Source organism: Cydia strobilella, chromosome 4 (assembly GCF_947568885.1).
Source record: "Cydia strobilella chromosome 4, ilCydStro3.1, whole genome shotgun sequence".
Classification (NCBI taxonomy): Eukaryota; Metazoa; Arthropoda; class Insecta; order Lepidoptera; family Tortricidae; genus Cydia; species Cydia strobilella.
Genome location: NC_086044.1, coordinates 624,635 through 638,827, shown reverse-complemented (window position 1 = coordinate 638,827; position 14,193 = coordinate 624,635). Strand labels below are relative to the sequence as shown.

Sequence of the window (14,193 nt, the reverse complement as noted above, 5' to 3'; positions counted from 1 at the left end):
ATTTGATTATTTATTATGATGTGAACTTAGCCATCTATTGCCTATCATTAGGAGCTATCGTATGCGTACAGCGATGAAACCGGGCACGCAGATAAAAGCCCGTAACTACTGAATTTCCGATGTAAAGTGTTAAGTTCAGTAACTTGCTTGATTGTGTAAGTGGTGTAGGATTATGGTCTGTTTCTGGAGTGGGAAAGTAGTAATTATTGACTTAGGATTACATTACAGAGCTGACTATAAATATTACTGTCTCACTACGATAAATTTGCTGCGCAAGAACATTCCAATGCGTTGTGAATTAGAGAGAAACATCCTGCCTCGCACAGCTAAACTGTGAAATGAACTGTCGCCCGCAGTGTTTCCGGACTGATACGACCATGACATATTTAAGAAATGTTGCAGGAGTTCATGAGGTTGACGGCGATCTGCTCAATTGCCTACTATATCATAAAAATATATAAAGTAAATCCTTCTTCATGAAGTATCTTTATTCACCAAACCGAAGTCATTTAGGCATCATAACCAGTTCTTATTACAATCCTAAATTTGAATCACGCCGTAACCAACTTTATTAGTATTCTTCAGCGCTTCAGAAAAATACTAAAGGCCCCGAAAATCCTGCTCGTCAAGGTTCCTTTCGTTTCCAATGCAAATAAGAATATAAAGTAATAAAGAAACAAAGGAATATCAGATGACGGCGACTGATTTATCTTGGATGAATAAAGGATTTTTATTTTGTCAAGGGAATATTGTTATAATGTTATCTTCTTTCAATAATGACAGGGATAACAGAGCTGCGGATTTGTTTTTGTCATCTGATGTTTTTTGTATAATGATACATTTATAATGAATTAGGACTGGGAAAATGTTACTTATTGGGAGAAATGAAACATCTCTTTTTATTGAAATTTTCGTAAGTAACACGTTACGAATTGATTTTTATCAATAAGACCTAAAGTAAAATTAATGTCATATACTAATAAAAAATAATCAAGGCCTCCAGTGCCCCAGGCTGGATTCGAACCAGCGACCTCTGCTATTACGGCGGCTCTGATTCCAGCCTGGAGCACTAGAGGCCTTGGTCACTTTTTCTTAGTATATGACATTTATTTCAGTTTATAATTTGTATAGTAGTGTTTCTACTTCAAATAATAACAAATTAAAATATTTTCTGAAAATAATTTAATTTATTCTAATACTTCTGACAGTAATAAAGACCTCCTGTCGTCTGCCTATTCGTTATATAATAATTAGTATAATAATAATACATGAATTAATCTATGTAATGAATTATACTTTGCTTTTTAAACAGAATGAGGACTGTTAAAATGGCAATCTTTTCAAATCTGTCCATCATCATCATCATGTCAGCCGATAGACGTCCACTGCTGGACATAAAAAATGCTAAGTTATGTTAAGCTGGAAACGTGTCCATATTGTGTCGAAATTACGACATAATTAACCATCATGTACGGGTCTAGTGGTAGATAATTTCGTTTAAAGCAAAAACCATCATTAATTTCTTACACCTGGGCAAGGTTTCCTTGCAAATTACGAAATAATTGTGTAATTCTAAGAAGTAGATTATGTATGTTTACTCCTAGATAACTACAGGAATAAGAGGAGTTTCTAAAAACAAAATGGAATTATTTCCCCTAGATTATTTGTTGATACAGTAACACCAAAATCACTTCATAAATCCAATTTCCACTGACTGGCCTATTAGTCACGTTCCTGAATCCCCCTGGTAAATTCACCACGTTTCCGAACTTTGCAAATTTCGTAATCCATCGTCCATCGCCACAAACTGTTTCCCACGCCGCAAATGAACAAAACGTTTGAAATTGTGACGAGATTGAGAGACATAAATGAGGCTTCCATCTTTGACCCAGTTTAAAAAATTTCGCTCCTAACTTTTTGAAACAACGAAAAAGAAAAACCCGCTCATTTTTTTGAATTTTCTTTAAATATTATGTTCTACAATGTGCAACTTTTATATTCTGAAACTGTATATTGATTCAGGTGTGCAATAGTGCAATATTTAATTACCAACTGCTCAAGATGTTAATTTGATCCGACCATAGGGGGGATCGAGGTGAGTTAAAACAGAGGTTAGTTGAAACAACGTCAATTTTGCGGTATTTATAATCGGTCTTGAGGCAAGGATGCATATTGAGGGACCAGCAGATGGTGGGGCGAGGTTAAACATCGTTTTTTCCAGCTCGGTAACAGCTATAGATGTCCCAATTATTTTTAACTCACCTCGGTATTTCCTACCGGGGCGAATGGGGATGTACGAGGATGAATAATATATTCTTTACTGTGTACCACATAATGAAAAAGAGAAAACCGAAAAGAACACAAATTAGAGCTAGAAAAACGGGCTTATAGCTAAAAGTGATATCTTCCAGACAACCTTTGGGTAGCATCAAACGTGAATAAATGAGATATGTTGACGAATTATGTTAAATACTAAATACATACGAACAAAACAAAACGGTACAAAGATAACAACCTACCGGCTGATTCCGCTTTAACAATTTGATATGATTTTACCTCATTTTGATATGACCTTGAGTTAGCCTAATAGGCATCTCACTCGCATCGCATCTCAATCGCACCAATAAGTTCGAGCGAAATATCTTATGACACAAAGCCTGATGAAAACAATAATTATTATAAAAATCAGAATCGGTATCCTATTGACACAACTTTTGGTATCAACAAAAACCCTGAACACGCTGAAAGAGATCTTATTCTGTACTTGTTAAAGTTTACTTTGGTTTCCTTTGTTGATGAAAGTAATTAAGTGAGGTTTTCCTGTCGGAAACACGTGTTGTGGGTAATACTTTGTGTTCAAAGTCTGTTAAGTTATAACCGTTGAGGATTTACGTAAGACTTTTTGTCATATTTAATTTAAAATTAAATGTCAGAACTTTTATATTCATTGAAAAATTACATTGGCTTGTTGATACTGGTTCAGAACGAAACAACAATTCCGGTATGGATATTTTATTTGTGTGTGCTCAGCACACAAATAAAATGTCCATACCGGAATTCAAACCTAGAACTTCCAGTAGTCCGCAGTAGTTTGTAGTCAGGTTCATTACCAACTAGGTTTCAGAGACCAATATAATATGAATTATAAACTTTCAAAGGTTCAGCAATACGCTTAGTGACACTGCAGTATTTCCAAGCGTGAACTCAATCCAGCCCTGGAGGTACCTACCTACCTATATTTGTTTGCCGATTTTGGGATAAATAAAAAATCTGTATATATATCGCCGCTATACTAACTCAACCTCGTATCTGCAACACTCATTTGATAACAAAAACACCCGTATTCCGAATGAGAGAAAAGCGACATTTCCATCAAATGATTGTTGCAGATGATATGAGGTTGAGTAAGTATAGTGACGATATGTAAATTTCCAATCCTCAAAATATCGACGAACTTTCAAATTCACGAGAAAATCCCACAGGTAAATGTTTACGGAATTGGGCAGAAAGTTGGCAACTCCCCTTAAGTCCCTTTGAACAAGTTTTGACAGGAACTAGGTATGTGTGTTGTTGAAAACTTGCGTGATCAAAGCTGTCAGGCCGGTCAGACTTGGTTAATAGAAGTAAATCGTCTGTTTGTGTTCCCATTCTATTCGTTTACATATGAAGATGCTTCAAGAAAATCAAGAAGCATCTTCATATCAACAAACGAATAGGTACGGCTCACTTTAGGGCATGTTAGTTAGTTAGTTACATTGGGCATTGTCCGCAAATCTACAACCATTTTGAGGTAGCGCTACTCTGCCCACCCCAGCTCCTCCACGAAGCAAGGTTTTCAGGTTGCTTATTGCCTCCTTCTGTAGGTAGTGCACGTAGGCACGAGGTACGAAAGGTAGGTATGAATGAATGAATTTTTTATTTGCTTTTTTTTATTTGCCTGTTCGTGTTCCTATATACTTCTTCCTGCTTGCAGTCCAGAAAAATGTGTTTAGTGGTTTCTTCTGTTTTCATCCACGCTCTGCACATGGGGCTGGCTGTTTTACCCATATTAAAGAGATTTCTGTTTAGTGTACAATTAATTCTACTATTATCCGTAGTTGGTGCCTAATATCCTAATAAATGACAGTGTCCAAGTTGACACGTTTACCTATTACTGGACATAAGCGGCCCTAAAGGTATACGGCATGATTCGAACTTAAGTTCGCATCGGGCCGATACTCAATGATCGGTGGTGTAGTGCCACTTACACTACTTATTGAATCTAGGATATCCTTAATAAATTAGCTACAATGAAGCAATTTTGCATAACTTCTAATTACAAACACCATTTCAAGATTCTTAACCTAGACAGAACGTTATAGACTAAACTGGCACAATTTTCATCTTAGAAAACGTGCGACGAATTACCAAAATCGACGATAACATTTTCAAGCTGACATCGCTCCAAGGACTCCTGATAGTTCTATTGTAACTATTAAATTATGTCCGTATAATCCGCATTGTTAGCTCTAAGTCTCGATCATGTTCACATTGGCTAGACGATCATGGACTACTAGTCTAGTCTAGGTTTAAGAACGTCCAGTGTAGCGTGACCCCATAATCTGTGACAATTATGTGCAAATAAAGAGCCTTGAGCAAGTGACTGATTCATGAAGCGACTGGAACGACTGGAGCAGTGTTCGCGTACGTTTTGTAAAGTGGCGAGCTTGCTTGTGATCACAGCGAGTAACTGTAGGAACAGTATGATAGAATGTCGTTATTTGCTTTTGTATCGCTTTGAGGATCTCGCCATTTTGCTCATTCAGTATCCCAAAATACGAGATATTGCCAGGCGTTAATTTAAACAGATCTTAAAGAAAAGCACAACTGTAAGTTGTCATGAAACTGAGTTCTTTAAATAAGGTGATATTTAGATTCCGACTGCAACAGAGTTACAATTGCAGTATTACTGACGCTGGTGATGTCACTGTCAATATCAATGACGAATTAAATTCAAACCACAATAATAATTCGGCAACGACATTTACGCACACATTTATAAAGGAAATTCACAATGACACCGTCAACGCTGCAGCAGTAACGTTCCAAGAGTAATGCTGTTACGATTGCCAACCAAATGTAACCTTAAAATGAAAGGACGATAATGCAGCAGCGTTGCTACAATGACAGCAATGCGACAACAAAAACAACCCAATTTATCTTAGATATTTTCAGTGGCATCTCCCATTTCCTTCTTTGAAAGCTATACCAGTTACATTACATTAGTCTTTGTTGCAGTTGAAGTTATACTACGAAAAGAGTTGTAACCAATACTTTCGTACTGTTTTTTTCTTGCACCCACCCCCGGTGACAGCGACACGATCGGGGCGTTCTTTCACCCCTCAAATCGGAACGTTACGGCAGCATTGGAAACCTATTATTTCCTCTCCGTCTCTTTGAACGTGGTAAATGCCGTTCAATTTGACAATTTTGGTAAAGATAGACGCATACCTACTAGTAGAGAAAGAATACTGCAACTACTAATTCAAACTAATGTATTACAATTACTTAGAGATGTATAAGGTCTCTTAACTTCGAATTACATAAAAAAACTATAATAATAATATTAAAAGATAGACAGAAATCTACCTACGTAAAAAAATAAAACTCTAAAATTGTTTAGACGTGCATATGTCTTAAAAGTGGCAGAACTATAAATAAGATACTCAAATCAGAACTATATTTAGTTTATAAAATTATCCTTAGAGATATATAGGGTTTCTATATAAGTAGGTAAACTTATTTTGACTGCCGACCAACCGATGGTCCTGGGTTCAAATCCCGGTAAGGGCATTTATTTGTGTGATGAGCACAAATATTTGTTCCTAAGTCATGGGTGTTTTCTATGTATTTAAGTATTTATATTATATAATATATCGTTGTTTGAGTACCCATAACACAAGCCTCCTTGGGCTTACCGTGGGACTTAGTCAATCTGTGTCAAGAATGTCCTATAATATTTATTTATTATGTCTTAATTTCTCTATGTAATTATGAAAGTTTATATTGCTTTCCTATCTAGTCATATTTATACTATGGAATATTTCGGCATCATAAACCCCCAGCATTTCGAGAATTCTCAAAATTCCTCAACATTTTAATGAACTGCCATGCCTAGCGTACCCTGGACTTTAAACCATTCCTTTGTGCGACGCGCATTGGTCGTCGGTTTGTTTTATGCCTTTGTCAGCCCAATTACGTACCGAGCGCGAATAGAAGGCTCGAAAAACCAGAACTCCTAGTGTAGATGTATCCTTTTGATAGCCACGTTATAACTTTGCGATATCTCGTGTTTTCGGTTGTCAAATTGGGTACCAGCAAAATTTTTGAAAAAATTAAATCGTTGATATTTATTTGAATTTGTCGTTTTGAAAAAAGCTAATACCGAAAATTCAAGACTTTTACAATATTTAATTTAATTAGTTTCTATAAAGATAAAACCAGGAGCCTAAAGAACTTAGAAGAGTCCTAGAAGACTCCTACAGATATTCTAAGGGAATCCCAAAAGTCGGGAGAGCTACAAAAGTTTACCAACTAATTACTTCGAGAATCTTTCCTACATCTATTTTCGTTTAAGAAACAGGGTCAGTCAATGGACCCTTCAGACAAAGTATTTCGAGGACCGGACCCGCGTGCGGGTGACATCGCGGACTATTTGTCTCCTGGCGCAAAAAGGGATTTTTGGACCCCCCGTAACGTTATGTTGCTAAAATGTTGCTTTTGAAATGGAATCTTGGGGCTGGGTTGAGAGTACATTTCTTTTGTAAGTTTGATGCGAATGAGGGCTATCGTTTTTTTGCTCACCAGTTGGCGCCTCTGTTGATGGTGGTCCAAAAGACTAAAGAACAGCTGTCAGTCATTGAAGTGACAAGTGACATTTGACATTTCGAACTATGGAAAAGACCACCATCTACACTAGCGCCCCTAGCGGCGAATTCATACGCGTTAGCCCTCATTGCGATGCGAACAGTTTTTCGACGCGCAGAATTAGTGCTCATTTTTAATACGCTTTTATTAGGTGAGCTGTATGTAACTATGTAATGGAATCTAAGGTAACTAATTTAACCATCTTCCCGGTTTCTGATGAAGCTGAAAATTTGCATACGCATGTAAGTCGGGTGACAATGCAATATTATGGTACCATTGAGCTGATCTGATGATGAAGACAGGAGGTGGTCATAGGAACTCTGTGATAAAACAGCGCAACCTAATTGTGTTTGGGGTTTTTAGAATTGTCTCGATGAGTAATAGTTGCCTGTGGAAAAAAAGTACAGTCAGCGATTAAAGCTTGTACCAAAAATGAAATTTTTGCCAAAAACTTATTGGTGCTTCGCACGACTGTCTAAAAGGTGTACGTACGACCTCATAAGAGCGTTTTCACACTATCGAATCCGATATCGGATGTAGGATCTTACGTTCATAATGCAATGGCGCGCCACGCCTCCTTCAGTGGGACACATTATGCCTGTTATGTACTGCTGCCTCAATAAATAAATAAAGAAAAAAACATATGTTATATGCCTATTTTTTTTTCTATTAGTGAATGGTCTGCAAAGCACCACAATCTGTGGCAATCGATGGGGAAAGTCGGAGGCCTGTGCTCAGTGGCCTGTTATCCCTGATAGATACGTAGATATACATAATTTATAGGTACATATCTTAGTTATTCAATACGAAGTAAAGTGCATATTCCTTATCATTAAGACATAATTAGCTTCATTAATTTTGTATCACGCAGAAACGTCTGCAAACGATGCTATTAGATATTATTAGAGCCTCACTAATGGCTAATATATGGTGGAAATATTCGCTGCATTGTGTACGGTCTTGGTGGCTCAGATGGTAGAGCTCTGTACTTGATCCAATGGTCGTGGGTTCAAATCCCACCCAAGACAGTGAATTTTTCCACTTTTAATTTATTTCTAGGCATAATTAGCTCCATTTGTGAGAATCATTTCCCATAATAGAAACACAGAAAGCAAGCTAATTAGTGAGCTTATTTCCTCCTGTTCTCTGCCCATCTTTCTCTACATCAAAAGAGCGTAAAGTTTTTGCACTACAATGTTCATAAGCCTTTATAATGTATACTGCGCTAAAATATCTTTAAGTATGTCGAAACAGCCGAAAATGCAGTCTTTTCAATGCTTGTAAATCTTCTTAGTTTTGCAGCGCATTTTGTAGTCGAAACGATAAGTTTTGGGTGCCGACGTAATTCGCTGGATTATTGAATGAAAAAACCGGCCAAGTGCGAGTCAGACTCGCGCACGAAGGGTTCCGTACCATTACGTAAAAACAGCAAAAAAAATCACGTTTGTTGTATGGGAGCCCCATTTAAATATTTATATTATTCTGTTTTTAGTATTTGTTCATGAGATACAGCCTGGTGACAGACAGACGGACGGACAGACGGACGGACAGACGGACGGACAGACGGACGGACAGACGGATAGCAGAGTCTTAGTAATAGGGTCCCGTTTTTACCCTTTGGGTACGGAACCCTAAAAAGGATTATTATAAGAACACATTGTACTCTTTAAACCAGTACCTGTATGTGTGTGTGTGTGTGTGTAATTGACTACACCTTGTCTTTCGAAAACTAAACTGTTCAATTGCCCCAATTCGTGAAATTGTTGTGTAGTCACATAAAAGTTGATACACAAGCAGAATAATTGATTAGTAAATGAGTCTAACTATTAGTATGGTATCAGTGTTTTATATAAAGAATACAAAAACAGCCGTTATTGTAGAATTCCTACCGAACGGGCGGAGTCGGCGCGCATTTCACATTTGTACGGCCGCGAGCCGGTCGGCTGCTCGCGGACGCGGACGAGACATTGAAATGCACTCAGGCGCGGCCCGACTCCAGCCGGTCGGTGGGAATCGTACATATAACAGTTTAAAAATCCATATAAAGCTCAACACTAATTGAATATAAAAGTATCGAGGCATAACATTATGTACTCTGTTCAATATTTCTACAAAATATATTGAACATGATATTTTCAACCATTTTACTTATTCATCGTTTCGTTTGGCTCCAGCTATCCGTGATAGATGAGTGCTTTGGACGTGATAATTTGTGAGTTTAGTTTTTGCGAATAAATGTCGGTGTCGAAATAAAATGGCGCCTTTTAACAAATTGTGTTTGAGGGTGATTTGAATGAACAGTTTTGGAATATTTGTTTTATTATCTACTCATATCAGAATAAAATAAATATTTTTAGCTATATCTGTAAGTATATGGTAAAAGACTGAAAATTAGATATTTTGACTTCGGTTACAGTACCAATTTGAGTAAATTTTAGTTCAATGAATGAATTAAGCTTATTTTAGTGCTCTCTTCTTCTTTGGCCAGCCCTCTTCCCAGCTCATCTAGGGTCGGGTCTCCTTGTACGACTGTACGTTTGCGCCAGAGTGGGTTGTCTGCGTAGTTAGGCTGTCCTGGTTCATCTCTTTTTGTATTTTGGTCCACCAAGCTTATTTTAGTGCTAAAATAAACAAATTAAATTAACTATAACATAACAATTAGTCTACAGTTAGTATTAGTAACATACCCTGAAGGAGGCACGGACCGCAGAATGGGAAGCCCTCAGAGACCAAGCAAACCCCTTCTCTGCTCTACCCCTGCGTGTGCCCCCAGCAGGCTTCAACGAACCCTGCCGGTTGTGGTCTGCTCTTAACCGCCTAAGAACAGGATGGAGTTGGCAACTGCGGCCGCCACTGGTACAAATGGGGCTGGAGCTCCTCTCCTTCCTGTAACTGCGGGCACCCGGATCAGACCATCAATAACATCATTCTGGAATGCCCTCTTACTAGATACACAGGCCATGTAGACGATTTTAAGAACCTGTCAGAAGAAGCAGTCGCGTTCCTGGGAAGGGCGAAATATAAGTTTTCCTTTTTTTATGTAATCCAGTGACATTATGTACATATGTCATACGATAAATAAATAACTTATCAAACAAGTAAAGCGACTTTTTCTTATCACTCGTTGCTATGGTTACCTGGGTCACTCTTATTTGGTTTGCCAGTTCTTCTAACAGACTATGTAACTATTGCCTGGCTGACGGGACAAAAAAAAACCATTCATACACTATAATGATAATCCAGGTTGATTTTTCTTAAATATGTTTTTTTTGTTCACAGGCCAGCATCGCGTGATGGCGCATGGAGTGCGCATGGAGCTGGTGGGCGACGCTGGTGCTGGCGTCCCTGGTCGCGGCAGGGCCTCGCTACAGCTCGCGCATCGTGCACACTCACGCAGGTATAGCAATTGCGACGCATGGAACATTGGCCGCGGCGGGGCCACGCTATAGCTCGCGCATCGTGCACACTCACGCAGGTATAGCATTTGCGACGCATGGAACATGGAGCTGGTGGGCGACGCTGGTACTGGCGTCCCTGGTCGCGGCGGGGCCTCGCTACAGCTCGCGCATCGTGCACACTCACGCAGGTACAGCATTTGCGGCGCATGGAGCATGGAACTGGTGGGCGACGCTGGTGCTGGCGTCCCTGGTCGCGGCGGAGCCTCGCTACAGCTCGCGCATCGTGCACACTCACGCAGGTAAAGCATTTGCGGCGCATGGAGCATGGAACTGGTGGGCGACGCTGGTGCTGGCGTCCCTGGTCGCGGCGGGGCCTCGCTACAGCTCGCGCATCGTGCACACTCACGCAGGAATAGCATATGTGACGCCTGGCGGATGGAGCTCGGGCGACGCTGATGCTGGCGTCCCTGGCCGCGGCGGGGCCTCGCTACAGCTCGCGCATCGTCCACACTCACGAAGCTCCATCCGATGCACAGAACCATGACGCAAGTATAGCATACTGCCCCACATATACCGGCACATGGAGCATGGAACTGGTGGAAAATAAGCTGTAAATAAATATATGACATTATAAAGGCATTATAAAATTTAGGTATGCGGCCTTTCATTAGGTTTCGACAAGGGACTTAATAGCATATTAATAAACTGTTACCGTAGTTAGATAGGTTTTCATAGTTAGTTTCGTAGTTTATAATGGAGTTAACTGGCAATTTAATTATGTAGTTATGTTCCGCTTATAAATAAAGGTTAGTAGTGGATTAAGTGAGTTTAAATATGTACTTACGCACTAGTAAAAAAATATAATAATATGTTTCATCACACCAGCTGGTAAAATTTCTCTTGATCGATTAACTGATAAGAAATTTGCATTTTATCCACATGTGGGGCAAAGTAATCAAATGCAAATGTTGAGTTGTGTCCATATTTCCTTATAAATATTTAATAACACTAATTTTGAATTGATTTGGTTTGATTTCGTTTGATAAATATTTTACAGTTAGTATTATATTCGGGTTGGTGTGGTGAAAACTTTGTGTTTCACTCGCTGGTAAAATTTGTTTAACCCTTATGCCTTGAAACCTATTTAATTTTGATGTTTAATTTTACATAGTAAACAAAGGGGTCAAAAGCTTTTTTCATAGTTATCTTTCCTGTGACAATAACATTTAATAATTAGGGACAATCTTACACAGATCGAACTAGCCCCAAACTAAGCAAAGCTTGTACATATGTGACGTTTTCAACAAAAAGGTACCACATTGTCGCTTGTCGATAAGGTTGATTTCAAATTAAAGCTATATGGAAATAGCGCCTTATTGACAACCGACAATAAGTACCCTTTTGATTGAGAATGGCACATATATATACTGTGGGTACTAGGCGACGATATCTTACTTATATAGATGAATAGATACTTCTATATACATATACATACGTATATAACATCCATAACTTACGGACAAAAAATCGTGATAAACACACAAATACATTTATTAATCATGCCCTTACCTAGATTCGAACCCGGGACCACCAGCTTCTGCAAGGCCACTACCAACTAGGCTACGAGGCAGTTTGGGGAGGCGTCGTGGTTAGAATGCTAGCGATCACATGGCGCCTCCCGCGGCGTTTCCGTCAACGGCAGGTGACGGAAACGCCGCAGGGGATTTTAGTGGGTATTCTCCTCCTCTCTCTCTGACTAACAGAGGGAGCCTTGGGAGGAGCGAGCCCCACATACCACCCCCCAATGGGCTTCCCCATTGCCCGGGGGGCGAGATGCGTAAATGCATTTACCCCTGCGTCAAAAAAAAAAAAAAATAAAAAAAAATAAAAAAAAAAAAAAAAAGCTACGAGGCAGTTAAAATCTTATTTCATTTTTGGATCCATAAAGGCACATTAAAACCTAATTCTTTCAGTCAAATATACCCAAATAAAAATAAGCACCTGCCCGTTTTGGACAAAAAGAGCACCTTTTATATTTATACAAATTTTACTAATAGAGGGTTGAAACTACGCATTCATTAAAATAATACTAGCCTCAAGCGAAATCCATAAAGTAATTCAATCATTAATATTTAAATTGCGTTTAGGTCGCATGTATTTATATTCTGACACAGGTAGCTTTTAGAGGAAATTTGGCGACCGCTTTACCATACAAACGTAGTTCTCATTTTCTTCTGAAAATAAATGTTATAGAATTTATAAATTATGAGAACGGGACTTAATCGCGTAAAGATGAATATAGGCTATTTAATATATTTATATATATATCAAATAGCCTATATTCCACTATCTATATATATTTATTATATGAGTTCATGGAATTGAATTTGTAACCAAATTTTATTTATAAATATATTATATTTTAAAACTTATATTTTACTTAGAATAAATTTAAAAGTGGAAAAATTACTGCCTTGGGTGAGACTTGAACTCACGGCCTCTGGATCGATACTCCAGTGCTCTGCCAACTGAGCAACCAAGACCTCATCCATAGTCAGCAAATCTTCCCACTATATGGGTCTAGGGGACCCTAGCAAGTCTGTGAGTTCAAGTCTCACCCAAGGCAGTAATTTTTCCACTTTTAAATTTATTCTAAGCTTAATAGCATCGACCGCAGACGTTTCTGCTTGTTAAAAATTAATTTATATTTTACTTCTTTTGCGATATTTTATTTTTGTTTAACATTTTAATGATGATTCTAAATTGCTTAGTTTGACATCAATTTTAGTATTTATGTAATGTTTGACGATCATGATAAGAGGATAAGCATAATTTTGACATTGATGCAAATTTATAGTGTAATTTTTATCCTGAAATAAAAAGATCCAATCTAATATATTGTGTCCCACTGCTGGGCAAAGGCCTCCCCTTTCTTCCTCCACTCATCACAGTCTGGTGCATGTTCCCGCCATGTTTTTTTTGGTCTTCCTCTGCCCAGGCTAGTCTGCGGTGTCCATTCGGTAGCCAGTTTGGCCCACCGATACGGGTGCATACGGTAGACATGTCCCGCCCAATCCCAATTAAACTTAGCGGCCTTCTACGATACCAGTTATGGAGCGCAGTCCCGTGTTCCTAACCCGATCGGTGAATAATAAAAAAATTGAAAAACAAGCGGTATAGATAACAGAGAGAAAAAAATTACGAGTAGCTTTGCTTGTATGGAGAAGCAATCATCCATTTTCCTGTTAAAGATACATCAAATTGCGTAAAATTATTTTCTATAATCTTAATATTCTGAGAGGAAAATGGGGACTACGTTTGTGTAGGTAAGCGGTAGTCCACTTTCCTCTTAAGCCCAACAATCCAATCATGGAGCGAAATCCTGAGATCTCGACGGCAAATGACGTCGCTTTGTCCCGGGGTCGAACTGATTATGCTTCCCCTAAAGGGCAGGAACAAATCAAATAATTTGATTAAATATTTGAGTGTGTGTTATTTTATGTAGTCGTGTAGTCACACGACTTGGTACATAATATCCGACGATATTGGATGGCCTAGTAGTCACCATCCAATATCGGACAATCTCAATACCGGTATTGAAAATATTTAGATCATGGCGACATGTTACATGAGACCGTAGCGATCTAAATAGATATTTTTTGAAATATGTCTCGCGATAGTTTAATACCGGTATTGAAATCCAACATTATTGATGAGTTCTACTCGTTTTTTTTTTGTATTATCATTTCTAGCAACGAAAAATAATACCAGACATAGAAAAATATCATGTTACTTGAATGTTTATGTCAAAATTCATGTTATTTCAGAGTCATTTTAAAATGAGAGCGTAACTTCGATTAGATATTCTCATTTCTTTTATTATTATTAT

At 38.4% G+C, this 14,193-nt stretch overlaps 2 protein-coding genes and 1 non-coding gene across 3 annotated transcripts in view; 2 read left to right on the top strand and 1 right to left on the bottom strand.

Annotated features, from left to right (window-relative positions):
- LOC134740887 (integrin beta pat-3-like) overlaps positions 1 to 14,193 on the bottom strand; it is a 394,139-nt gene that overhangs the window by 266,494 nt on the left and 113,452 nt on the right. The window lies entirely within an intron of this gene.
- The window catches only part of LOC134740513 (neuroligin-1-like), a 314,697-nt gene that overhangs the window by 234,275 nt on the left and 66,229 nt on the right, over positions 1 to 14,193 (top strand). Inside the window, exon 2 of the mRNA XM_063673019.1 lies at positions 10,186 to 10,303. Coding sequence (XP_063529089.1) covers positions 10,207 to 10,303 — 97 coding nt within the window. The 5' untranslated portion in view covers positions 10,186 to 10,206. The remainder of the gene's footprint in view (positions 1 to 10,185; positions 10,304 to 14,193) is intronic.
- Positions 7,864 to 7,934, top strand: Trnaq-uug (transfer RNA glutamine (anticodon UUG)). Its single transcript has one exon. It is a non-coding gene; the product is annotated as a tRNA-Gln (tRNA).